The sequence below is a fragment of the Brienomyrus brachyistius genome, chromosome 12 (assembly GCF_023856365.1).
Source record: "Brienomyrus brachyistius isolate T26 chromosome 12, BBRACH_0.4, whole genome shotgun sequence".
NCBI classification, from domain to species: Eukaryota; Metazoa; Chordata; class Actinopteri; order Osteoglossiformes; family Mormyridae; genus Brienomyrus; species Brienomyrus brachyistius.
The window spans coordinates 27,419,187-27,446,841 of record NC_064544.1 but is presented as its reverse complement, the minus strand read 5'-3'; the positions used below and the strand labels follow the sequence as shown (position 1 = coordinate 27,446,841).

Genomic DNA, 27,655 nt, shown 5'->3' with positions numbered 1-27,655 from the left:
AATCCCTTACTTAAGCAAACTTGCATTAGTACATTGTGCTTGATACATTTGACTGATTTGAACCATCATAAGTTTCATTATTAATTACTAATTATATATATATATATATATAATCATGCATAATCATGAATTTTCTATCACATTGTCTATACACTAACAGCAAGGAGACGGTTCCATTACAGAGATGGTGAACTCGGGTGGAGTGACGGAAAACAACAGCAGTGCCTGTAATCGCTACTAAACCTTTACTGGTAAAGAGCTGGCGAGAGTCCTTAACCAAACCAGCTGTTCAACAAGCTGAAAGGTGAAGAAAAGCGATGTTTTCAGCTGCTCCCATCCACCGCCGTTTGTCTTCCATAGCAGCAAGGCTACAGTAAAGCTATACAAGTTAAACACACACATGAGCATGCAAACACCATTCCTACCTCATCCACACTGTAAAAAAAAATAAAAAATCCGTCAAAAAACAGAAAATGTACTGGCAGAAAATTACCGGCACATTTTCCGTTAAGTTAACGGATTCCTCCTTCAAGTCTCAAGAAAAATACTGTAAATTCGCAGTTTTCCACAGTTCCGATGAATATTTCTTAAATAATAGTTTTTTTTATTTATTTTTAATTCTTCATTCTGCCAATTCAGATTTCTTTGTTTAATAAATGGCGTTGTTTACAAAACTACAAAAAAAAGCCCTAAATCCCTCTGATACCTTTTGTAAAGCTTGATCCAAAGATCAACTTTGCTAAATATGGTGAAGATTTGTGGCCTGTGCACAATTTTAAACCTTTAAAAATGTCAATTCACTTGCCTTGATAAGTTGCCATGTGTTGGCCTTGTGACCTACCACTGTATTACTAAATACAAGAATAATTCATAAATAAATAAAAGGCAATCATATCAACCCTTATCAATCAAAATGCATTTTTTTTATTGTAGTGCCCCAAGTGGTGAAATAACAATTTTTGTCGATCTTCCACAAAATGTGGTTCCAAGTTTAAACACCACGAGTGGTTTTGATATATCACAGCGTGGCAATAGTTATAAGCAAAAATGTACCGTAATATTTGGCCTGATTGTGGCGCTACAGAGATAAATGGATTGATCCAAAATTTGAGGCTTGGATACTTTGGACTGTCCTCTGTCAATGTGCCAAATTTCATCAAAATCCACCAAAGGGATCTATGGGCAGACATAGACTCCCTTGACAGTAAGTATAGTAATAATATTGAAAAATTCTTGCGACTACAATAGGTGCTTAGCCCCTAATAATAATAATGCTGTGGTGGACAATAGGTTGGCCATAGCCACTCCCTTTGCTCCGCCTCTGCTCATGTGACACTCAGTGTCACGTGACACTCAGACACACCCACAGACTTATCAATGAGAGTTTTTGCATCTAAAGCAGATGTACTGTTGGCGGTTCAACTGAAAATCATGATTCTTCTCTCTCTGCTCACCGGTGTTCTGCTGGGAGCACTCAGTGCTCAGGCAAAGGTTGTGCAAAGCTTTCAGGAGTGTAGTAGTTTCTTTTACGAAGGTCAAGAGCCAAGAGGGATGGATCAGAATGCCATGAAAATTTGTCAGAGGTATATGAACGGTTGTTATTTTGCAACGCTCTACTCTGTACATCACAGAATCCCTGTTTACAGTGCGTACACATTTGATCGCTCAACTGAAGATTGCAATGATGGAAAAAGACCTTCAACATGGTTTATCGAGCCACAGGTACTGTTTGCTTGTTTGTTTACTTCATATCCAATTTAAAAATCATACACCTATGAAAATGAAATGTTTATTTAAAAAATCTATAAAATATTGTAGTGCTGGGCAGACTGAGACCTCACAAAAGCAGCGAATGACAAGGAGATTTGTTTGCCGGGGTAGTAGTCCTTAACAGGACTCTCTTTATTTAACAGGACTACAACAGGCACCCAACAAGTACCTAGTATAAGCAGGGAAAATCCGGGAGGGTCGACGCTGGTGTCAGGGTCGTGGGTGAGCGGGTGAGGCAGGAAAGATCAGGTGGAATGTGGGGAAAACGGGGATTTATTAAAGGGACAGGTAGTACGGGACATAACAGACCTAACATCAATGACGGACGAAAGGCAAGGCAAGACGTGGACTCAAATAGACAAGACTGGGCAAGATCAGGAAAGCACACGAGGATAATCAGGGGGCGTGGCACACACGAGAATCGGACGAGCCGGGCATGACAGCTGGAGGTACACACACGGTGGGTAATTTACACAATAACTAGAGACAAACAAGGATCAAACAAGGTTCACACAATACAAACATACAAGCCACAGATGGGAAACACAAGTATTAACTATAACAATGCAACAAGACAGCAATACAACAAGGCCTATTTACAGTTACACGTGCCCCCACCGGCACTACAATATCAAGTGACTAAATACAACCTCTTATTGAAATACAAACTACATAGACTTTTCTGTGAAAATAGAATGCAGTGCTGTTTGGCCGTAAAACTCAAAAACGCTGTCTTGCAAAAAATGCTTAAGTTTATTTCACTCCAGACACACATTCATTATGGATGTTCAGTTCCTAGCACAGGTAATAAGTGGTGCCAGTATATAGAGCTCACTGTTTCCTATGTTTTAGTGTTAATGAGCGTATAACCTGGTGTAACTAGAGATGGTGTCGTATCACTTTTTTGGTCCAATTCTTATCCTCGAAATCTCGAAAATACAATCTTGAGTATCTATTAGTACTATTAAAATTCTGTTTTTCTTAAGCACTAAATCAGATATTTGTATCTGTACGTTCCAATTAACATGTGTGAGCATTTGGCTTTATTATGACACTGTTTGAGTGAGCTAAGAATGGAAAAATTCTTACTCCCAATCCCCACTGAAATCCGATCCAATGTTTTTTGCCCATATCGACCCAATACTGATAGTGGGTATCGGATCACTTAAATGTCTAGTTATATTCCTTTAAAAATTACAGCACAGAATAATTTTTTTTTTCGCTGTGCACTCATTTTACAAATTTCCTGTCTATTTTATTGACTGTGATAATTTCATGTGAGAGTGTTGGATGTCTCATGAATAACTAGTTCTCTCTTGTGCTATCATGACTTTCGCATTTTAACTTCATATGTTTGTATCTACAGTGGTGCTGACCTACTACTTCCAATACAAGGTCAACTAATTAGGTGCCAGATTGACCCAATACCAATTACCACTGATACTATTAGTGCATTAATTACTTTTAATATTCAGCAAAATAAAATCCCGAGCAAACCAAAATCAAACCTGACCTGTTCTGTGATAGAAAGTTACAGCAAAACTCTAAATTACAAAGAACATGAGAAACAGAAAACCAACTGAGATAAAAAGCTTTCAAAAAATTCATTATTGATTATTATTGGAAAGTCTGATTTTCTTTATAGATATCTGGAAAGAACTTATGGAAAATATCAGCCCAGAAAAATAGTTTTCTTCTGATGCATTTAAAAGCAAACAAGCCATCACAAGCTGTGTTCTGAAAAAGTTTACTTGAACAAAGAAAATTTACATTTTTACATATTTCAAGTCAAACCCCCATTGCTGTCTAATAAATTACTGCAAAACCCCAAAACAGTATTAAATTACTGAACTAATCAACAATATTGTCAAAATTGTGTCAGAAGTGTAGTCACTTTGGATTACTGATCTTAAAATTGCGTAAATTAATAGATGAATAAATTGGAATAACTGGTGTCTTCTGTTTCCTTTATAGATATCTGGATATAATAACTATGAAGTGATGAGCTCAGCGACCCAATTTGATATTAGTGTTATAAAATTAAACCAAGCCATCAATGACGACTACAAGGACACAGGATATGACCGTGGGCACCTAAACCCCAACTGCTTACAGAAGGGCAATGGCCGAATAGCAACGTTTACACTGACCAATGCTGCACCCATGGATAGCGATTTTAACCGTGTACATTGGAGGAAGTGGGAGGTGCGATTAAAATGTATATTATCTGCTTATGATACATTTTATACCCCCTATATTGTTACTGGTACAGTCCCCAGTCCTAATAACCGAATACCTAAGGGAGTAACAAATGTGTCTGGGAGAGTATCAGTGCCCACTCATGTCTGGACAGCTGTTTGTTTCGTAGAGAAAAATAGAGAAGGAGAAGAAAGGCAGAAATTTGCATTTGGCTTCATAGGAGAAAACAAACCAGGCAGTGTCATAACGGTAATGTCTGTGATAGAGCTGAATGCTAGACTGGGAGATCTGTATCATAGCTCAGTTAGTATATTTGCTGATGACTGTTTTACTACAAATAAAAAATCGCAAGAGATTATAGAAGAACTGAAATATAAAATGCAAGTGAAACAAAGAATCCAGAACCCTTCGGTTATCACAGAATGCTCAAAGAGAACATTTGATGATCCCAATGAGCATTTCCAAGTAAATGAGAAGATGAAGAAAGACAATAATGAAGTTTGTGTTTTAACTAAGAACGGTAATCAAGCTATTTCCTTTGTTAATGATGAGCTCAGAAAGAGGGACGTTGGTCAGGGATCCCAACCTGTTGAATGTTGGGTCGTCCCAGAGAAATCTAGTGCCGAGGGGATGACCACAGCAGATGGCACACAATGTCAATGTGACTGGCATTATTGTGACACAAAAAGTGGAGTCAAGCCCTGCTGTACCTCCCCCTGCCTGTACCAGGAGAAGCTCAGGGACTTCTGGTGTTACTCGGGACAGTCCTACATACAGTGCTCACCCCAGTACTCACTCATCACTGCAGGAGGGGAGCAATGCAAAGATGATCACCCCTGTGCCACATATGGACATGACTACTACTGGTGTAAGACATATTGGTGGTTCTGGGATTACTGCAGTCCACCTCTGCCTGACAGAAGAACAACAACTGGCAAAAAATGTCGTACTAATCATGCATGCGGCAAATATGGTAAAAGTTACTACTGGTGCTACACTGATTATAATGATCACTGGGAGTACTGCTGCACTCATAATGATCGCTTTTCAGCTGTAAATGGGAAAACCTGTCAGCCTTATCACCGCTGTGGAATGTATGGTAAAGACTACTTATGGTGCTACACCACAGATGGCAGTTGGGATTACTGCTGTGTGGGAGACTGAAATTTAAAAAGAGTTTCATTTCACGTTTGTAGCAGTTAGTAACCATGATTTTTTTTTGTTGTTGTTGTTTTTGACTGAATTTTGTTGGTTTTGAAATGAATTTGCATGAAAATTAAAATGTCTATGCTTTGCTGAATTACACATATTTCATAGCGAGCTTTGCACAGATTCAGATATGTGCGTCTGAATATTACTCAATATAATAATGTACCTATAAGAAATGAACATTTCAACTTCTGCAATGTTACAGTGTTTTTCTTTGTACATCTTTTTATTTGATACTTCATCCTCAGAAACACGACACACAAATGTTTTTGAGTAAAATCGATTCAATAATTTCCTCTTGTGTATGTAAATAAAGCAGCAGTAAAATCTTAAGCTGAATTTGCTCACCTTATTAACAGTTTCTGTGGTTGGTAACTGTGGTCAGTTACTGATCAGCAAAGGTGGAAAGTACTCTGTGAATGTGTTACTCTTTATGCCCAGCTGTTTGGTTGAAACTAAATCTTGGTTTAGATTTTTGCTTTTTGAACCTGAAGCTCCCATTTCTGCTGAACAGTGATCAATGGGGTTGTAGGTTAGGGTTAGGGTTAGCCTAGACAGACATAACATAAACATAACATTGTCTGTCCATTGTCTTAATAGAACAGATAATGTTATACTTAGTCTGCCTCAGCCTGCCTGCTACTCTATTCATCACCGGTCATTTTTTGACTACAGAACCGCTGTTAACAGGATATCAGTTTTACCAGAGCAATAATGCTCTATCTGGTTTTGTACTGTATGCATATAATAGGTACAGGAATGCTAGGCTTTTTATCTGGTCAAATCATTAATCATGTAAAAATAATTTACTGATTTAATTTACAATTTGATTTTATTTAATAATTTGTACCAGCATTTACTTCTCTCCTTTTCATGACACACCTGCACTGCACAGGTGTCAGACAGAGATTTTTCAACGCAGAAAGAAAATGGAAAACTATACAATGCATGGCACAATAATCTTACTGTGTGGCCACATGTATTAGCAAGCAAAACACCTCATATGAATTCTGTTGGATATAACACTACAAACCAGTGACAGCAGTGTCTCACACCACAGGTCCAGACACACCAGTTCAGGTCCCAACTATGCAGCTCCCTTCCATCTGGCAGCAAAAACGCCTCTCCCTGCTCCTGGAGGAGGTGTGCAATGTAAGGACAAAAGAGGGAGAAGTAAACACAACAACAAAAGAAAAAAGAAATAAAAACAAACTATTATGAGGTCTTCAGAAATATAAATCCCAAGAAGTGAAAAACAGAAAAATCAAACCAAACCTGTTGGCTCCACAAGAGTCTGCTCAGTCTCCCCTCAGGTCGTATGTCACTCTGGAGAATCCCACACCCTCGCAGTGCCACTGAATTCAACAAAAAAGGAGAAGAGACACACTGTGGCCAGCCCAGCTGATCTAACAATACCCACCATGTAAGAAAGGTGGCAGTACTGAGCAGGACCCAGCGCCCCTCTACACGTCTCCTGCTCCATATGAAAAGTCTCATGTTATCGACCTTCTGTGTCAAATCTGTGAAATCCCTGCATTGTTGTGTCGCTACTGCAAAAGAGTGAGACCATAAACCTCCACACACAACACTACCAACCTTCTCAGCATTCACAGTTTCACTTCTTTTTCTTCTCAGAAATATCTTTATAAAAAATTTCTCCTTAAATACAAATCAAGAACATTTCAAATAAATGCATGTGCAAAAGAAAATAAAATAAATGAATAAAATGATTTTAGGCATAAACAATAAAATTGTAAACAGAAAAAAAACAATGAATATATGAAATGTTTAGATTTATACAAAATTGACTCTTACAGTATGAAACATAGATTATGCATCAATATATGCCTAGGGCATTTTTCCCCAAACACAACATATAACTACGCTTTAGAAACACAAAAAGAACATGCTCCTTACTTCTCTGTGCATGCATCATGAGAGTGGTGGGCCTGAGAGTGGAGGGCCTGAGAGTGACAAAGCCTGAGAGTGGTGGGCCTGAGAGTGGCGGGCCTGAGAGTGGTGGGCCTGAGAGTGACAAAGCCTGAGAGTGGTGGGCCTGAGAGTGGCGGGCCTGAGAGTGGTGGGCCTGAGAGTGACAAAGCCTGAGAATGGCGGGCCTGAGAGTGGCGGGCCTGAGAGCGGCGGGCCTGAGAGCGGCGGGCCTGAGAGTGACAAAGCCTGAGAGTGACAAAGCCTGAGAGTGGTGGGCCTGAGTTTGACAAAGCCTGAGAGTGGTGGGCCTGAGAGTGGCGGGCCTGATAGTGACAAAGCCTGAGAGTGGTGGGCCTGAGAGTGGCGGGCCTGATAGTGACAAAGCCTGAGAGTGGTGGGCCTGAGAGTGACAAAGCCTGAGAGTGGAGGGCCCAAAAGTGACAAAGCCTGAGAGTGGTGGGCCTGAGAGTGGCGGGCCTGAGAGCGGCGGGCCTGAGAGTGACAAAGCCTGAGAGTGACAAAGCCTGAGAGTGGTGGGCCTGAGTGTGACAAAGCCTGAGAGTGGCGGGCCTGAGAGTGGAGGGCCTGAGAGTGACAAAGCCTGAGAGTGGCGGGCCCGAGAGTGGTGGGCCTGAGAGTGACAAAGCCTGAGAGTGGCGGGCCTGAGAGTGGTGGACCTGAGAGTGGTGGGCCTGAGAGTGACAAAGCCTGAGAGTGACAAAGCCTGAGAGTGGTGGGCCTGAGTGTGACAAAGCCTGAGAGTGGCGGGCCTGAGAGTGGAGGGCTTGAGAGCGACAAAGCCTGAGAGTGGCGGGCCCGAGAGTGGTGGGCCTGAGAGTGACAAAGCCTGAGAGTGGCGGGCCTGAGAGTGGTGGGCCTGATAATGACAAAGCCTAAGAATGGCGGGCCTGAGAGCGACAAAGCCTGAGAGTGGCGGGCCTGAGAGAGACGGACCTGTGAGTGGTGGGCCTGAGAGCGACGAGCCTAAGAGTGGTGGACTTGAGAGTGGTGGGCCTGAGAGCGACAGGCCTGTGAGTGGAGGGCCTGAGAGTGGTGGGCCTGAGAGTGGTGGGTCTGAGAGTGGCGGGCCTGATAGTGACAAAGCCTAAGAATGGCGGGCCTGAGAGCGACAAAGCCTGAGAATGGCGGGCCTGAGAGCGACGGGCCTGAGAGCAGCGGGCCTGAGAGTGGTGGGCCTGAGAGCGACGGGCCTGAGAGTGGTGGGCCTCATAGTAACGGGCCTGAGAGTGACGGAGCCTGAGAGCGACGGAGCCTGAGAGTGACGGAGCCTGAGGGTGGTGGGCCTGAGAGTGACAAAGCCTGAGAATGGCGGGCCTGAGAGCGACGGGCCTGAGAGCAGCGGGCCTGAGAGTGGTGGGCCTGAGAGTGGTGGGCCTGAGAGCGACGGGCCTGAGAGCAGCGGGCCTGAGAGTGGTGGGCCTGAGAGCGACGGGCCTGAGAGTGGTGGGCCTCATAGTAACGGGCCTGAGAGTGACGGAGCCTGAGAGCGACGGAGCCTGAGAGTGACGGAGCCTGAGGGTGGTGGGCCTGAGAGTGACAAAGCCTGAGAATGGTGGGCCTGATAGTGACAAAGCCTGAGAATGGCGGGCCTGAGAGCGACAGGCCTGAGAGCAGCGGGCCTGAGAGTGGTGGGCCTGAGAGCGACGGGCCTGAGAATGGTGGGCCTGAGAGTGGTGGGCCTCATAGTAACGGGCCTGAGAGTGACGGAGCCTGAGAGCGACGGAGCCTGAGAGTGACGGAACCTGAGGGTGGTGGGCCTGAGAGTGACAAAGCCTGAGAATGGCGGGCCTGAGAGTGGCGGGCCTGAGAGCGGCGGGCCTGAGAGTGGAGGACCTAAGAGTGACAAAGCCTGAGAATGGCGGGCCTGAGAGTGGCGGGCCTAAGAGCGGCGGGCCTGAGAGTGGAGGACGTAAGAGTGACAAAGCCTGAGAGTGGTGGGCCTGAGAGTGGCAAAGCCTGAGAGTGGTGGGCCTGAGAGTGACAAAGCCTGAGAGTGGAGGGCCCAAGAGTGACAAAGCCTGAGAGTGGTGGGCCTGAGAGTGGCGGGCCTGAGAGTGACGGGCCTGAGAGTGGCGGGCCTGAGAGTGACGGGCCTGAGAGTGGCGGGCCTGATAGTGACAAAACCTGAGAGTGGTGGGCCTGAGAGTGACAAAGCCTGAGAGTGGCGGGCCTGAGAGCGACAAAGCCTGAGAGTGGCGGGCCCGAGAGTGGTGGGCCTGAGAGTGACAAAGCCTGAGAGTGGCGGGCCTGAGAGTGACAAAGCCTGAGAGTGGCGGGCCTGAGAGTGGCGGGCCTGAGAGCGACAAAGCCTGAGAGCGACGGGCCTGTGAGTGGAGGGCCTGAGAGTGGTGGACTTGAGAGTGGTGGGCCTGAGAGCGACGGGCCTGTGAGTGGAGGGCCTGAGAGTGGTGGGCCTGAGAGTGGTGGGCCTGAGAGTGGTGGGCCTGAGAGTGGTGGGCCTGATAGTAACAGACCTGAGAGTGACGGAGCCTGAGAGCGACGGAGCCTGAGAGTGACGGAGCCTGAGAGCGATGGAGCCTGAGAGTGGTGGGCCTGATAGTAACGGGCCTGAGAGTGACGGAGCCTGAGAGCGACGGAGCCTGAGGGTGGTGGGCCTGATAGTGACAAAGCCTAAGAATGGCGGGCCTGAGAGTGGCGGGCCTGAGAGCGGCGGGCCTGAGAGTGGAGGACCTAAGAGTGACAAAGCCTGAGAATGGCGGGCCTGAGAGTGGCGGGCCTAAGAGCGGCGGGCCTGAGAGTGGAGGACGTAAGAGTGACAAAGCCTGAGAGTGGTGGGCCTGAGAGTGGCAAAGCCTGAGAGTGGTGGGCCTGAGAGTGACAAAGCCTGAGAGTGGAGGGCCCAAGAGTGACAAAGCCTGAGAGTGGTGGGCCTGAGAGTGACGGGCCTGAGAGTGGCGGGCCTGAGAGTGACGGGCCTGAGAGTGGCGGGCCTGATAGTGACAAAACCTGAGAGTGGTGGGCCTGAGAGTGACAAAGCCTGAGAGTGGCGGGCCTGAGAGCGACAAAGCCTGAGAGTGGCGGGCCCGAGAGTGGTGGGCCTGAGAGTGACAAAGCCTGAGAGTGGCGGGCCTGAGAGTGGTGGGCCTGAGAGTGACAAAGCCTGAGAGTGGCGGGCCTGAGAGTGACAAAGCCTGAGAGTGGCGGGCCTGAGAGTGGCGGGCCTGAGAGCGACGGGCCTGTGAGTGGAGGGCCTGAGAGTGGTGGACTTGAGAGTGGTGGGCCTGAGAGCGACGGGCCTGTGAGTGGAGGGCCTGAGAGTGGTGGGCCTGAGAGTGGTGGGCCTGATAGTAACAGACCTGAGAGTGACGGAGCCTGAGAGCGACGGAGCCTGAGAGTGACGGAGCCTGAGAGCGATGGAGCCTGAGAGTGGTGGGCCTGATAGTGACAAAGCCTGAGAATGGCGGGCCTGAGAGCAGCGGGCCTGAGAGTGGTGGGCCTGAGAGTGACAAAGCCTGAGAGTGGCGGGCCTGAGAGTGACGGGCCTGTGAGTGGTGGGCCTGATAGTAACAGACCTGAGAGTGACGGAGCCTGAGAGCGACGGAGCCTGAGAGTGACGGAGCCTGAGAGCGATGGAGCCTGAGAGTGGAGGGCCTGAGAGTGGTGGGCCTGAGAGTGGTGGGCCTGAGAGTGGTGGGCCTGATAGTAACAGACCTGAGAGTGACGGAGCCTGAGAGCGACGGAGCCTGAGAGTGACGGAGCCTGAGAGCGATGGAGCCTGAGAGTGGTGGGCCTGATAGTAACGGGCCTGAGAGTGACGGAGCCTGAGAGCGACGGAGCCTGAGGGTGGTGGGCCTGATAGTGACAAAGCCTAAGAATGGCGGGCCTGAGAGTGGCGGGCCTGAGAGCGGCGGGCCTGAGAGTGGAGGACCTAAGAGTGACAAAGCCTGAGAATGGCGGGCCTGAGAGTGGCGGGCCTAAGAGCGGCGGGCCTGAGAGTGGAGGACGTAAGAGTGACAAAGCCTGAGAGTGGTGGGCCTGAGAGTGGCAAAGCCTGAGAGTGGTGGGCCTGAGAGTGACAAAGCCTGAGAGTGGAGGGCCCAAGAGTGACAAAGCCTGAGAGTGGTGGGCCTGAGAGTGACGGGCCTGAGAGTGGCGGGCCTGAGAGTGACGGGCCTGAGAGTGGCGGGCCTGATAGTGACAAAACCTGAGAGTGGTGGGCCTGAGAGTGACAAAGCCTGAGAGTGGCGGGCCTGAGAGCGACAAAGCCTGAGAGTGGCGGGCCCGAGAGTGGTGGGCCTGAGAGTGACAAAGCCTGAGAGTGGCGGGCCTGAGAGTGGTGGGCCTGAGAGTGACAAAGCCTGAGAGTGGCGGGCCTGAGAGTGACAAAGCCTGAGAGTGGCGGGCCTGAGAGTGGCGGGCCTGAGAGCGACAAAGCCTGAGAGTGGTGGGCCTGAGAGCGACGGGCCTGTGAGTGGAGGGCCTGAGAGTGGTGGGCCTGAGAGTGGTGGGCCTGATAGTAACAGACCTGAGAGTGACGGAGCCTGAGAGCGACGGAGCCTGAGAGTGACGGAGCCTGAGAGCGATGGAGCCTGAGAGTGGTGGGCCTGATAGTGACAAAGCCTGAGAATGGCGGGCCTGAGAGCAGCGGGCCTGAGAGTGGTGGGCCTGAGAGTGACAAAGCCTGAGAATGGCGGGCCTGAGAGCAGCGGGCCTGAGAGTGGTGGGCCTGAGAGTGACAAAGCCTGAGAGTGGCGGGCCTGAGAGTGACGGGCCTGTGAGTGGTGGGCCTGATAGTAACAGACCTGAGAGTGACGGAGCCTGAGAGCGACGGAGCCTGAGAGTGACGGAGCCTTAGAGCGACGGAGCCTGAGGGTGGTGGGCCTGATAGTGACAAAGCCTGAGAATGGCGGGCCTGAGAGCAGCGGGCCTGAGAGTGGTGGGCCTGAGAGTGACAAAGCCTGAGAATGGCGGGCCTGAGAGCAGCGGGCCTGAGAGTGGTGGGCCTGAGAGTGACAAAGCCTGAGAGTGGTGGGCCTGAGAGCGACGGAGCCTGAGAGTGACGGAGCCTGAGAGCGATGGAGCCTGAGGGTGGTGGGCCTGGTACATGCATTACAGCTTAGGACTGCGAGGCCAGACTACTTCCTTTGAACATATTTTTTACTCAATTTAATTTAAATCATTATTTTTTAATCGATCAGCTATGTTGTCTGATTCATTTGCATTTATGCATTTTCATAAAGCAGACGTCACTTGAACCCTGGCTAATAGTAATATATTTTCTATATCCTGCACTGCCCAGCAGACCCAGGCATCGCAGTAGCTGAAACGAGAATGTGCTGTTGTATTTTAATATACTGTAACACCCAAGCCATACTTAAACATTCAAGAGACACAATTCTCCACCTCTATTGGTCTACCTTGGCATCAGCATGTCAACCTGTCACCCAGCGTCTGCCCACTTTGCTCGATACTCACATGATACAATCCTGTGTGTGGGACTCATATAAGGAGGGCAAAAACCCTAAGCTTTATAGAAATCCTACTTCCAACCCACCGAAAGGTATGGCCCCCTATTGAGGGCTATGAGTGTCATGGCTCACAAACTACAAGACTATTAGGGAAACTACAGTACCTAAAGGAAGTGTATACATTTTACATATAGGAATAACTATTATGAGTACTATATAATGTACTATGTGTAGCATATTGGAGCTGCATAGATATACGACATTTTGTGCAGTCCCTTGAGCTCAGCCAATCGGGGGTGTCGAATACCTTCCTGCAGATGGACCTGGTGCCCATTCAAGGCTTTAATAATACATAAACCTGGAGCTTTCATGCTTCATTTGACTGCAACATGATTCAGTCTCATACTATGTAGAACATGTGACTCAATACAAATGGATCATCTGTAATTCCATCTATTTCTCTGTTGTCTTTCAACCCTGCAGGTTGTCTTGCAATGTAAATCTTTCCGTGTTATTGCACCCCTACCATTATTACACAGACACACGGCCCAGCGTGTTATTACACCCCTACCGTTATTACACAGACAGAAGGCCCACTGTGTTATTACACCCCTACCATTATTACACAGACACACGGCCCAGCGTGTTATTACACCCCTACCGTTATTACACAGACAGAAGGCCCACTGTGTTATTACACCCCTACCGTTATTACACAGACAGAAGGCCCACTGTGTTATTACACCCCTACCATTATTACACAGACACATGGCCCAACTTGCTCGTCGACCGACTTACTCCTGAGACACAAGGTGGGCACAGATACACTATTCATAACGATTAACATTTTACACTAGACATTACTTACAGTACAATGACATCACAATATGGAACGGCTATAGGGAATTATTTATAACGTTGGCACCAGTCCAACCTGTTGTGCATACACACTGTCCACGGGACTCGTCACGCCTGCTTACTTCTAAAACACCAAGTCAGCACACACACACACACGCTATTTACAGTGATTAATATTTAACACTACACATGATATTACTTACAACATAATGACATCACAATATATGACAACTGCAGTGAACTATTTACAGGGTTGGCACCAGTGCAACCTGCCACCAGTGCAACCTGCCAGACTGCCCGATTGGTACCTTCATCACTACAATATGTTACAGAGAAACCATGTACTGTATGAATGGTATTGTAATTTTAAAACTTTATTGGGGCTACTTGCTGATTTTATCAGTGTGGTTTTGCTTGTTCTGTGCTTGTGCTGGCTACCTTCCATCACCCAACAAATGGGGTTTGGCTACACCAGTGTAGTCTGTAGCTGTCTGTTTGAATGTTTGCCCAGCAATGGACAGGCCTGCTGTCCAGGTGTCCCCTCATGTCCTGTGCTTGGGATAAAGCGTAATAGAGAATAAATTATACTGTTAGGTCCATTTACTCACAGTAAGTACTCAATACAGTAAGTAAAGTGACATACATTGTTTCAGCTTATGTCCTATGTGCCGTTGTAACTGCTCTACTTTAATGGGTCCGATTCAGATTCTGTAAAAACAAAGAAAGGCCTGCCTGTTTACTTTAAGGAATCTGTAAGAAGGTGAAACTTTTGTTTCCTTTCCAGTTCCCAGTCTCATTTCAGACCCTCATACCATGTTTAGCACAGTTTTCTTCTAAATTTCTTTCAAAGAAATGTACCTGCAGTACGTGTCTATTCCGTCCCATGACATCTGGCATTTGCCTGATGATTTGTTTTTCTGAGATCTTCACATGTAATTGAGTCATACATTTTCATAAGTGACATATGATAATGCTCTATAAATCAGTTGTGGTTTCTCGTCTACAATCAATCATCTGGTGTCCAGGCAATCAGACAGCCACAACCTCACCATCTCCCAGAAGAGCTCATCAGTCAAGGTTCTATCCATTAAAACATATAGATTATAATAATATAATAATTTTCATATTATCAAAAAGTTTCTTAATAGTTACGCTCTATATTGTCTAAAGAACCCAGATGCCTTTAGTAATAAATCTATAGTCTTGCAATAAATGTCATGAAATCTCTCTTTATTCAACTGCTATATAGAGAAATAACTCTTGCACTCTTTAGAACAAGATAAATTCCCTTCTAGGATTTGAAACCCTCTTGTTATGAGGCAGATTTTGACAATGAATTACGACATTATTTATATTTGGCAGATTGCTGTTTTCATTACAAAGTCCAGCTTCAACCCACCACAGGTCTGGATTCATTTGAATAACATACAATATGAAATTTTAAAATGTGCAATAGAAGTAAAAGTTTTATATGAGTGTATATATATATTACCTGGCTCATGTGGTGGTCAATATATATATTGCAAAACTCAACAATGCTGTCCAAAAATCTTATGCCATCAAAAGAAATGTTTAATGATATTTATCTTAGTGGTATACACCCATAGGGCAAAAAATTGTGACCACACCCACATGAAGCAAATGTTGACCGTCACGTAAAAGCAGTGTGTGTCAATGTGTGGAATGTATTAGATGGTAAGCAAACATTCAGTACTTGGAGATGGTATGTTGAATGCCAATGAAATGCTGAATGGAAATGAAATGCTGAATGGAAATATAATGCCCTTTCGGAGATGCACAGTCATCTGCTGTAACAATCTCGCCTTATCAAAGTTATTCAGGTCTTTAGTCGTACCCATTTCTTCTGCATTCAACAAACTGAATATGAATACCAAATGTTGGCTCACCATATACGAAACACTAGACCTTGACATGTGCTGTTTTTACAAGACAGTCAATGGTATTCATGTTGGACATAATATTTTGTCTCATCAGTGTATGAGCTCCGAAAAAAAAAACACAATTTAACTGTGGGCATCTGAAAAGGCAGGTGGGAGTAGTTGCATGGCACTGGTAATCACACCATATTGGTAACCACATGAGGCAGGTCATATGTCCCGCCAGGAAGTTATAAAAGGCTGCCAAGATGGGATCTCATTCTCTTGCTGCTGTGGTTTACAACTGGACATGGGGTGGGTTCTTCTTCCCTGTGGGTAAGGAAAGGAGGAGAGGGTTTGTTTGAGAACTTGAATGTTTGTTTAATTTTAATTTTACCAGGGTGATTGCTAGCAGCGTGTAACTTCATGGAGGATGCAGAGGTGACTGTTTGGAATTTTATCATTTGACTGTGATCCCCTACGAGCTGCTGGGCTACAGACATTGAGGCTCTGGTAACTTGGGTTATACTGTGGGATTTAAAAGGGTTTATGTTTCTTTGATGTTGATTATATTTCTTTGTAGCTGTAGCATTAGAACGCTTCCTCTTGGTGTTACTGTGCTGCGAGGGCATTAAGCATTGCTGCAAAGGACCAGATCAGCCACTGTTTTAGGGTTATTTGATAGGGTTTTTGATTTGTTTTATTAGTGCCGTGGTTGCTGCTATGGGCTAAGTTGTAAGATTGTAACTTTAGTATTGTATCTTGGGGGGGGGACATCGGCTGCTGCTCTCCCCTTATGTTTGTACATGGGATCTTTCTGTACAAGGCTGAATCTGCACAGGCTTTTGCTCTCTGCTGCCTGGGTGCCACACTGAGGGGACACTGTACTGTTTTGTGTAGTGCTTGTCGGGTTTTATTTTCATATGCCTCTCTGTTATTGTCCCTTTGCAGAGAGGGTTCGAACTTAGCCACGTTACAGAAGGAACATTAGGGGTTTCTCCTACTCTTACCTGGAGGTGGCGTAGTCAGAGAGCAGTGTGGGTATTCTGTGCTTTGGGCACCACATAACAACATTCGTTTGGAACATTATTGGACATTAAGAGTAACACAATAAGACGTAACATGAATTTCTCCTGTTAACACTTTACTTACAGCTATAATCAATGACACATTATATAGACCTTCATAATGCATTATAATGATTGGTATAAGAATAAAGCATTACAGCATCTTCTATTGACAGTTGTATGGCATCACAGTGTTGATTATAATACTTCATAAGCTCCAAGTGTCTATAAATATCTTCATAATGCATTATATTGGTAGGTATTACAATTAAAGAGGCTTTGTACTGCATTATGAATGTATCTATAGTGCATTATAGATGAGAGATGAGACCTTCATAAAGCATTCATAATGCATAATAAACATGGCTATAATATGCTATGTTTTTTAAATACTTATAGCTATGCTTATAATGCCCTATGAATATAATGTGTTATGAATGCGTTCATACATTCATATAGACATGACATTCATAGAACGTGTTACAACTCTCCTTATTGTCACTGTCATGTTGGAGTGGAGTCTGGAGTGCTAGCTAGGACTTGATGTGTGCCTTCCATGAGTCCTTCATTAATGTCTCCTTGGTTACCTCATCCTATTACATTGGTTTATTACCCTGCCTGTTGTATTCATACATCTATGGTTTAGCACTCCTCATCTCATTATCCTCATGTCATTCCCCTGTGTAGTTGTATGTAGTTGTGTTTAGGGTTGCGGGTGGCGGTGGTCTCCATGTTCCCTCAGTTGTATGTATTCAGCTTGTGTCTCCTCATTGAAACCCCCTTGGACTCTGCATATGCACCTTGGTCTCCCTGCACACATGCCTGGCTGCAATGTGACACTCTCTCTTTTTTTTACTATTTTCAGAACTCTAGAAGACCTACAAAAAGCTACGCAATCAAGCACATTAATTTTTGCCCATCAGGTTTTTGTTTTTAAATTCAGATACTGATATTCTGAAAATGAATTTCTCTGTAGAAAATACAACTGCATTCTTTAATATGCCAGAGAATCTCTGCAATAATTACAATGCTTTTGATTTTCTTTGTGGTGCATCAGTAGTTGGAGATGTTATACTCGGACTGCTGCTCAATGCTAGAGTGGTATGGCTCTTATTAAAAGGAATTGGGGGCCATGTGACCTCAGACATACTGGCTTTTAACTTAGCCTTCTCAGAACTCATCATCTGTCCATGCGTATTTTTCTTACTGCTACATCACTTACAGTCGGACATTCCTTTTTTCATGCCTGCCCTAGATTTTTGTTTTGAATTCGTCCAGGTTTCCAGGCCCTTGTTCCGCTGCTGCATCTGTGTAGACCGTTACCTGGCAGTGGTCCACCCAATCATCTTCTTAAAGTTCAAGCAAGTGAAATACAAACTGGAACTTCTGCTCACTGTTTGGTTCATTGCTCTTTTGTTCTGTATTCTCAGCATTTTTTTTAAGATGCCCTTTGGAAATACTGCCATTTTTGTACCAGTCCTTACTATAGATTCATTCTGCAGCATCTCCATACTCAGAGTTCTGAGGAAGCCTCGTCCTGGTGAAGGGGAAAAGGAGGAGATGAACCTCATGAAGAGGAGAGCTTTCCGGACAGTCTTAGTGTTTCAGGTGATGATGATGTTCAACTACCTTCCCATGATAATTGTATCATCACTTAATCTCATGATAGATCCAAAATATGAATGTCATGTGCTCTCCATGGCTTTCACCTTCTTGGTTCTTGGTAGCTTTGTGGACCCTCTCTTTTACTTCTCAAGATTAGGGATGCTGCCTTGTACTAAGAACAACTGAGGCAGCAGCCAGGAAAAAAAACCTTGATATTTTTAATAATAGAATAGAATAGAATAGAATAGAATAGAATAGCTTTCTGAATACCAGCTACAAAACAAAAAAAAATCTTAATTTTGAAGTTGTAATTGCTGTTGAAATATTACACTTTTGTTCTTTGCTTTTTTGTCCCGTCCGGCAGCTTTAGCAGAATCGTGGTCTGAATGCCCTGCTCTGCCAAACATGTTTGCTTTACCATGGGAGGCTCTATAAGCTCTGTTTAGGCCCCTCATATTCATCATTTTCTTTTTATTTTATTTATTTTATTTTATTTTTAGCATATGTAAAATATTGCAGTGGCCGAGCAGCCTGAATATGAGGGAGATATGGAGGGAAAAAAGGAGGAGAAAGTGAGAGATAAACTAAGAAAGACAGGAGTGAAGTAGGAAGCAGCCAACTGCTGCATCTGTAAAGGAGAGAGAAAATAGGCAAAAGATCAACAGCATCTGAAAGAAATGCAAACATGGATAAATATATAAACAAATGTAAAGAATAAATGAAATAAAACAGATATACAAACATACAAAATTGTGTGTGTTTGGAGGGGTGTGTGTAAGCGTTTGTTCATCTGTGTAGGCGAGGTGTGCGGGTGTGTGTGCGTATGTTGTGTGCGTATGTTTTCAACATGGAACATACTTCATATGAGGGTGGGAGGCCACGACCACTCCCCACAAGAGCCAGAGGCCGCCGGAGACAGGTCCAGGAGACCCCGGACATCCGCAGCCCCCTAAGAGCAGGGAAGAGCCGGGGCCCTTTTTCCCAGTGACAGCCGCGCCTCCACCACAGACAGAGGAGGAGGGAGGTCCCAGACCCAACCCCTACAGCCAAAAGGGCATGAGCCTCAGAGAACCAGAGGCAACAGGCAGCTGACTCCACAAGGGGCCGGCCACTCCTGCACCAACCCCCAGCAGAGAGCCCCACCCATACTGGAGAGGCCCGAACCTCAGCAGCCCCACCCACCAACCTCTGAGTTGTGCCCCCGCCCCCCAAGGCCCTGTGTGTATACTGATATGTGATGATAAAGTGCAATTAAATCAGGGGGAGGCAGAAGGCCACGCAGCACAGTGAGTAAGGCTATTTAAATGACCCTCCCCACCGTAGCGAGGGACTGAGAGTCATAGTACCAGGGGGCAGATTACTACCCCCCGGCAAAAGAGATCCAGCTAACCATTATGCCAGCTCATTAGGCACCCCACCCACTGTTGTGTGGAAAGGAGCGGACCACTGCCAGCGCCAAAAGCTAGCCCCCCCTGAAGGGTAGTCAGTACAAAAAGTGGCAAACTAGTCCAGGCCCAAGACATGCCACCCCCAATACAGCGCAGGCTGGATGCCCAGACATGGACTGACCCACCCTCCTGCTAGCACCCCGGAGGGAGCACAGACCACTCTCGCACAGGGAGGCACCTACCGAGGAAACGGCCAGGCCCCTAGGGGCCAAAGCCCCCGACCCTGTACCCAGGGTCACACCGAAGAGGTCAACCACCCATTGCAGGGCCAGCCCCTGCCATCGCAAGCACCCCAGACCCCATGACTGCCAGGCGGCACCTGCCCAAGCTCCCACCACACCAACACAAGCAAGGGCAAACACCCAGACATCACAAGACGGCAGCCACAGCCCCCCAGCCCAAAGAAGCAACTAGACACCCACATAAATGTCTGTGACAGGTTGTTCCTGTGTAACTTTACTCAACCCTGTTGTCTTACTGTCCTGACCATCCTATTTCTGGTCACCTAGGTATTGCCAAGACGTTTCATAGGTGGCACAGTCATGTTTTCTGGCCGGGAATGCGACGGGATGTCAAAGCTTATGTGAAGTCTTGTGGTATGTGCCAACTGGTTAAGCCCAGCCAGCAGAAGCCCTCTGACCTCTTGGTATTCATCATGGCTACTTACCCTTGGGAATATGTTGGTGTGGACTTCGTTGGCCCTCTTCCACGTACTGCACAGGGTAATACTCACATCTTGGTCTTTGTTGACTACTTCACCAGTGGGTCGAGGTTAGTGCGCTCAGGGAGGCCACTGCAGCTGTGGTGGCAGACCGGCTCATGGACAACATTGTATCCCGGCATGGTGCATCGAAATATTTAATTTCTGATAGGGGTACCCCCTTTGTAAATGCAGTTTTTGACACACTGCTTCGGACACTGGCAACGGAACACCGGCTGACAACTATGACAGAAAGAGTGAATCGGACCTTAAAGACGGCAATCCGTGCATTTGTTGGCAACTTGCATCACTCGTGGGATAAATTTATCCCCCAACTCTTGTTCGCGCTGAGGACTGCTCCTCATGCAAGCACGGGTGACACCCCAGCTTTTCAGCTTTATGGTAGGAACCTATTGTAGCTACGCCGCTTGACCTGTTACTAACCCCTGCTCTAGAAACTACTCACACTAGTATGCAGGAGTATAGGGACAATTTAGTGTCAAAATTAGGTGATGCTTGTGACTGTGTCCGGAGCTGTGTTACGGAGAGCCATGATGTTCAGAATAAACATTATGACCAACATCGCTTGCATGTATCTTTCGGGGTGAACAATCTGCTGAAAGTCCATAATCATCCCCGATCCGATGGGTTGGCAGTAGGGCTACAGCTATTGAGTATTTTAGTAATCAAATATTCTAGGGCTGCAACGATTCATCGAGTAACTCGAATAACTCGATTACAAAAAATACTCGATGCAAATTCTTTCCTTTGTTGCTTCGTGTAATCCGCACGACTGTACTGCTTAGTGATCAGCGTGTTTCACTCGGAGGATTATCAGTGTCGCACAGTGTGCTTATGCTGCATTACGTGTAGCATGTTTGATTTGAAGGCGCGATGGAGGAAGAGAGGGAAAACAGCGAGGAAAGTCACAGAAAAAGACGAAAAAAGTCTAAAGTTCAGGACCATTTCAAACAAAAGAAAAGCAAAAATACTGTACAGTGTGTCTATTGTAAATGGACATTTACAATGTGTCATGCTGGGCTCATCCAATCCTCATGTGTGCCACACCCCCTGATTATCCGCGTGTGCTTCCCTAATCATACCCAGCTGTTTCTTGTTGTTTTCGGCTTGTCTTTTGTATTTAGTTCGTCTTCCCCAGACTTGTCATTAATGTTAGTAATGTTCGTTGGTTACCGTCTGCCCTGTCCTCCCGTTCCCGTATTGAATCCCGAATTTCCTGCCTGCAACTCGAATCCTGACACAATGGACACACTGTACAGTATTTTTTATTTTACAAATGGACATTGTATTACCACAATAGCACAATGTGAATGATTCAACATCTCAACAGAAAGCACCCTGTCTATGCATCCAGTCCACAGAGCGGAACCAGTACAAGGTAAGCGCGAGCGTTTCACTCACATTCACGGGTAAAATAAACCTGCGATGGAAATGTATTTATGGGCATATGGGTGAATAAAAAAATATAACGAGATTCAGCCCAAGCAGCCCCTATTTTTCCTCAACGGAAACACTGATAACACAACAGCAGCGAAAATGATGCTGTCGTAATTAACTAACATGGAGCTGGAGCCTGTTGTGGAAGAAATTTCTTAGAGTCCAATGTTTAAGAGTTTGACAACCTTTATTTAGTCAATGAGCTCAAAGGGAACATGCACTCAGCAGTCATGCGTCTCATGCTCTGCTCCCAGAAGACCAAGTGCATACATCTCTTATAGCCAAAAACTCGCCAGTCTTCAGACAGTTCAAGAAAAGGTCAGATATCTGTAGACACCGGTTACTTCTGCCTACTGATGCTCGCTTATCAGCTCAGAACAGAACAACCTATTTGTGATCATTCTTTTGCAGTTTCGTTCTTTTATTCGGAGTTAACTTTATCCAATTACTTCATCTCACTTCCCTCATGTGCCCCTCGTTCTCTTTTCTACATTATCCTTTAACCAATAACATGCATGCATTTATAATATCTTCTGCAACAACTTACTTCTCCGGTCATGCCTTCGCCTTGCAGAACAAGCTTCATCATGGCAAGCATGTTAGTTCCTTAACAGAAAATAGAAATCCCTTACTTAAGCAAACTTGCATTAGTACATTGTGCTTGATACATTTGACTGATTTGAACCATCATAAGTTTCATTATTAATTACTAATTATATATATATATATATATATATATATATATATATATATATATATATATATATATATATATATATAATCATGCATAATCATGAATTTTCTATCACATTGTCTATACACTAACAGCAAGGAGACGGTTCCATTACAGAGATGGTGAACTCGGGTGGAGTGACGGAAAACAACAGCAGTGCTTGTAATCGCTACTACACCTTTATTGGTAAAGAGCTGACGAGAGTCCTTAACCAAACCAGCTGTTCAACAAGCTGAAAGGTGAAGAAAAGCGATGTTTTCAGCTGCTCCCATCCACCGCCGTTTGTTTTCCATAGCAGCAAGGCTACAGTAAAGCTATACAAGTTAAACACACACATGAACATGCAAACACCATTCCTACCTCATCCACACTGTAAAAAAAAATTAAAAATCCGTCAAAAAACAGAAAATGTACTGGCAGAAAATTACCGGCACATTTTCCGTTAAGTTAACGGACTCCTCCTTCAAGTCTCAAGAAAAATACTGTAAATTTGCAGTTTTCCACAGTTCCGATGAATATTTCTTAAATAATAGTTTTTTAAATTTATTTTTAATTCTTCATTCTGCCAATTCAGAGTTCTTTGTTTAATAAATGGTGTTGTTTACAAAACTACAAAAAAAAAGCCCTAAATCCCTCTGATACCTTTTGTAAAGCTTGATCCAAAGATCAACTTTGCTAAATATGGTGAAGATTTGTGGCCTGTGCACAATTTTAAACCTTTAAAAATGTCAATTCACTTGCCTTGATAAGTTGCCATGTGTTGGCCTTGTGACCTACCACTGTATTACTAAATACAAGAATAATTCATAAATAAATAAAAGGCAATCATATCAACCCTTATCAATCAAAATGCATTTTTTTATTGTAGTGCCCCAAGTGGTGAAATAACAATTTTTGTCGATCTTCCACAAAATGTGGTTCCAAGTTTAAACACCACAGGTGGTTTTGATATATCACAGCGTGGCAATAGTTATAAGCAAAAATGTACCGTAATATTTGGCCTGATTGTGGCGCTACAGAGATAAATGGATTGGTCCAAAATTTGAGGCCTGGATACTTTGGACTGTCCTCTGTCAATGTGCCAAATTTCATCAAAATCCACCAAAGGGATCTATGGGCAGACATAGACTCCCTTGACAGTAAGTATAGTAATAATATTGAAAAATTCTTGCGACTACAATAGGTGCTTAGCCCCTAATAATAATAATGCTGTGGTGGACAATAGGTTGGCCATAGCCACTCCCTTTGCTCCGCCTCTGCTCATGTGACACTCAGTGTCACGTGACACTCAGACACACCCACAGACTTATCAATGAGAGTTTTTGCATCTAAAGCAGATGTACTGTTGGCGGTTCAACTGAAAATCATGATTCTTCTCTCTCTGCTCACCAGTGTTCTCCTAGGAACACTCAGTGCTCAGGCAGAGGTTGTGCGAAGCTTTCAGGAGTGTAGTAGTTTTTTTTACGAAGGTCAAGAGCCAAGAGGGATGGATCAGAATGCCATGAAAATTTGTCAGAGGTATATGAACGGTTGTTATTTTGCAACGCTCTACTCTGTACATCACAGAATCCCTGTTTACAGTGCATACACATTTGATCGCTCAACTGAAGATTGCAATGATGGAAAAAGACCTTCAACATGGTTTATCGAGCCACAGGTACTGTTTTCTTGTTTGTTTACTTCATATCCAATTTAAAAATCATACACCTATGAAAATGAAATGTTTATTTAAAAAATCTATAAAATATTGTAGTGCTGGGCAGACTGAGACCTCACAAAAGCAGCGAATGACAAGGAGATCTGTTTGCCGGGGTAGTAGTCCTTAACAGGACTCTCTTTATTTAACAGGACTACAACAGGCACCCAACAAGTACCTAGTATAAGCAGGGAAAATCCGGGAGGGTCGACGCTGGTGTCAGGGTCGTGGGTGAGTGGGTGAGGCTGGAAAGATCAGGTGGAATGTGGGGAAAACGGGGATTTATTAAAGGGACAGGTAGTACGGGACATAACAGACCTAACATCAATGACGGACGAAAGGCAAGGCAAGACGTGGACTCAAATAGACAAGACTGGGCAAGATCAGGAAAGCACACGAGGATAATCAGGGGGCGTGGCACACACGAGAATCGGACGAGCCGGGCATGACAGCTGGAGGTACACACACGGTGGGTAATTTACACAATAACTAGAGACAAGCAAGGATCAAACAAGGTTCACACAATACAAACATACAAGCCACAGATGGGAAACACAAGTATTAACTATAACAATGCAACAAGACAGCAATACAACAAGGCCTATTTACAGTTACACGTGCCCCCACCGGCACTACAATATCAAGTGACTAAATACAACCTCTTATTGAAATACAAACTACATAGACTTTTCTGTGAAAATGGAATGCAGTGCTATTTGGCCGTAAAACTCAAAAACGCTGTCTTGCAAAAAATGCTTAAGTTTATTTCACTCCAGACACACATTCATTATGGATGTTCAGTTCCTAGCACAGGTAATAAGTGGTGCCAGTATATAGAGCTCACTGTTTCCTATGTTTTAGTGTTAATGAGCGTATAACCTGGTGTAACTAGAGATGGTGTCGTATCACTTTTTTGGTCCAATTCTTATCCTCGAAATCTCGAAAATACAATCTTGAGTATCTATTAGTACTATTAAAATTCTGTTTTTCTTAAGCACTAAATCAGATATTTGTATCTGTACGTTCCAATTAACATGTGTGAGCATTTGGCTTTATTATGACACTGTTTGAGTGAGCTAAGAATGGAAAAATTCTTACTCCCAATCCCCACTGAAATCCGATCCAATGTTTTTTGCCCATATCGACCCAATACTGATAGTGGGTATCGGATCACTTAAATGTCTAGTTATATTCCTTTAAAAATTACAGCACAGAATAATTTTTTTTTTTCGCTGTGCACTCATTTTACAAATTTCCTGTCTATTTTATTGACTGTGATAATTTCATGTGAGAGTGTTGGATGTCTCATGAATAACTAGTTCTCTCTTGTGCTATCATGACTTTCGCATTTTAACTTCATATGTTTGTATCTACAGTGGTGCTGACCTGCTACTTCCAATACAAGGTCAACTAATTAGGTGCCAGATTGACCCAATACCAATTACTATTAGTGCATTAATTACTTTTAATATTCAGCAAAATAAAATCCCGAGCAAACCAAAATCAAACCTGACCTGTTCTGTGATAGAAAGTTACAGCAGAACTTATGGAAAATATCAGCCCAGAAAAATAGTTTTCTTCTGATGCAATTAAAAGCAAACAAGCCATCACAAGCTGTGTTCTGAAAAAGTTTACTTGAACAAAGAAAATTTACATTTTTACATATTTCAAGTCAAACCCCCATTACTGTCTAATAAATTACTGCAAAACCCCAAAACAGTATTAAATTGCTGAACTAATCAACAATATAGTCATAATTGTGTCAGAAGTGTAGTCACTTTGGATTACTGATCTTAAAATTGCGTAAATTAATAGATGAATAAATTGGAATAACTGCTGTCTTCTGTTTCCTTTATAGATATCTGGATATAATAACTATGAAGTGATGAGCTCAGCGACCCAATTCAATATTAGTGTTATAAAATTAAACCAAGCCATCAATGACGACTACCAGGACACAGGTTATGACCGTGGGCACCTAAACCCCAACTGCTTACAGAAGGGCAATGGCCGAATAGCAACGTTTACACTGACCAATGCTGCACCCATGGATCGCAATTTTAACCGTGTACATTGGAGGAAGTGGGAGGTGCGGTTAAAATGTATATTATCTTTTTATGATAAAACATTTACCCCCTATATTGTTACTGGTACAGTCCCCAGTCCTAATAACCGAATACCTAAGGGAGTAACAAATGTGTCTGGGAGAGTATCAGTGCCCACTCATGTCTGGACAGCTGTTTGTTTCGTAGAGAAAAATAGAGAAGGAGAAGAAAGGCAGAAATTTTCATTTGGCTTCATAGGAGAAAACAAACCAGGCAGTGTCATAACGGTAATGTCTGTGATAGAGCTGAATGCTAGACTGGGAGATCTGTATCATAGCTCAGTTAGTATATTTGCTGATGACTGTTTTACTAGAAATAAAAAATCGCAAGAGATTATAGAAGAACTGAAATATAAAATAAAAGTGAAACAAATAATCCAGAACCCTTCAGTTATCACAGAATGCTCAAAGAGAACATTTGATGATCCCAATGAGTATTTCCAAGTAAATGAGAAGATGAAGAAAGACAATAATGAAGTTTGTCTTTTAACTAAGAACGGTAATCAAGCTATTTCCTTTGTTAATGATGAGCTCAGAAAGAGGGACGTTGGTCAGGGATCCCAACCTATTGAATGTTGGGTCGTCCCAGAGAAATCTAGTGCCGAGGGGATGACCACAGCAGATGGCACACGTTGTCAGAATGGCCTGCGTTACTGTAACACAGAAAGTGGATTCAAGCCCTGCTGTACCTCCCCCTGCCTGTACCAGGAGAAGCTCAGGGACTTCTGGTGTTACTCGGGACAGTCCTACATACAGTGCTCGCCCCAGTACTCACTCATCACTGCAGGAGGGGAGCAATGCAAAGATGATCACCCCTGTGCCACATATGGATTTGACTACTACTGGTGTGAGACATCTTTGTGGTCCTGGGATTACTGCAGTCCACCTCTGCCTGACAGTATAGCGCAAAATGGAGAAAAATGTCTAATCAATCATGCATGTGGCAAATATGGTTATAGTTACTACTGGTGCTACACTGATTATAATGATCACTGGGAGTACTGCTGCACTCATAATGATCGCTTTTCAGCTATAAATGGCAAAACCTGTCAGCCTGATCACCTCTGTGGAATGTATGGTGAAGACTACTTATGGTGCTACACCACAGATGGCAGATGGGATTACTGCTGTGTGGGAGACTGAAATTTAAAAAGAGTTTGTAGTAGTTAGTAACCATGATTTTTTGTTGTTTATGATTTTGAATTTGAATAAAAATGAAAATGTCTATGCTTTGCTTAATTACACATATTTCATAGTGAGCTTTGCACAGATTCAGATATATGCGTCTGAATATTACTCAATAAAATAATGTACTTATACGAAATGAACATTTCAACTTCTGCAATGTTACATTGCTTTTCTTTGCACATATTTCTATTTGATACTTTACTGCTGATATGGTTTCCTAAAAGATCATTTGACCTCAGAAACACGACACACAAATGTTTTTGAGTAAAATTGATTCAATAATTTCCTCTTGTGTATGTAAATAAAGCAGCAGTAAAATCTTGAACCTGAATATGCTCACCTTATTAACAGTTTCTGTGGC

General features: G+C 44.3%; 2 protein-coding genes across 6 annotated transcripts in view; both read left to right on the top strand.

Moving 5' to 3' along the window:
* LOC125704559 (endonuclease domain-containing 1 protein-like) overlaps positions 1-27,655 on the top strand; it is a 99,903-nt gene that overhangs the window by 30,420 nt on the left and 41,828 nt on the right. The gene's annotated exons all lie outside the window — the stretch shown is intronic.
* LOC125704560 (uncharacterized) lies at positions 1,370-27,619 on the top strand. Of its 4 annotated transcripts, none has more exons than XM_048970271.1 (2): positions 1,370-1,722; positions 25,861-27,619. In XM_048970271.1, exons 1-2 carry the CDS (start codon positions 1,378-1,380, stop codon positions 27,247-27,249), a joined length of 1,734 nt encoding a protein of 577 aa, XP_048826228.1. In that variant the 5' UTR covers positions 1,370-1,377; the 3' UTR covers positions 27,250-27,619. The 4 variants fall into 4 exon arrangements, with proteins under 4 accessions (XP_048826228.1, XP_048826231.1, XP_048826229.1 ...); XM_048970274.1 differs by lacking the exon at positions 1,370-1,722 and adding an exon at positions 1,741-2,230; XM_048970272.1 differs by lacking the exon at positions 1,370-1,722 and adding an exon at positions 23,599-23,963.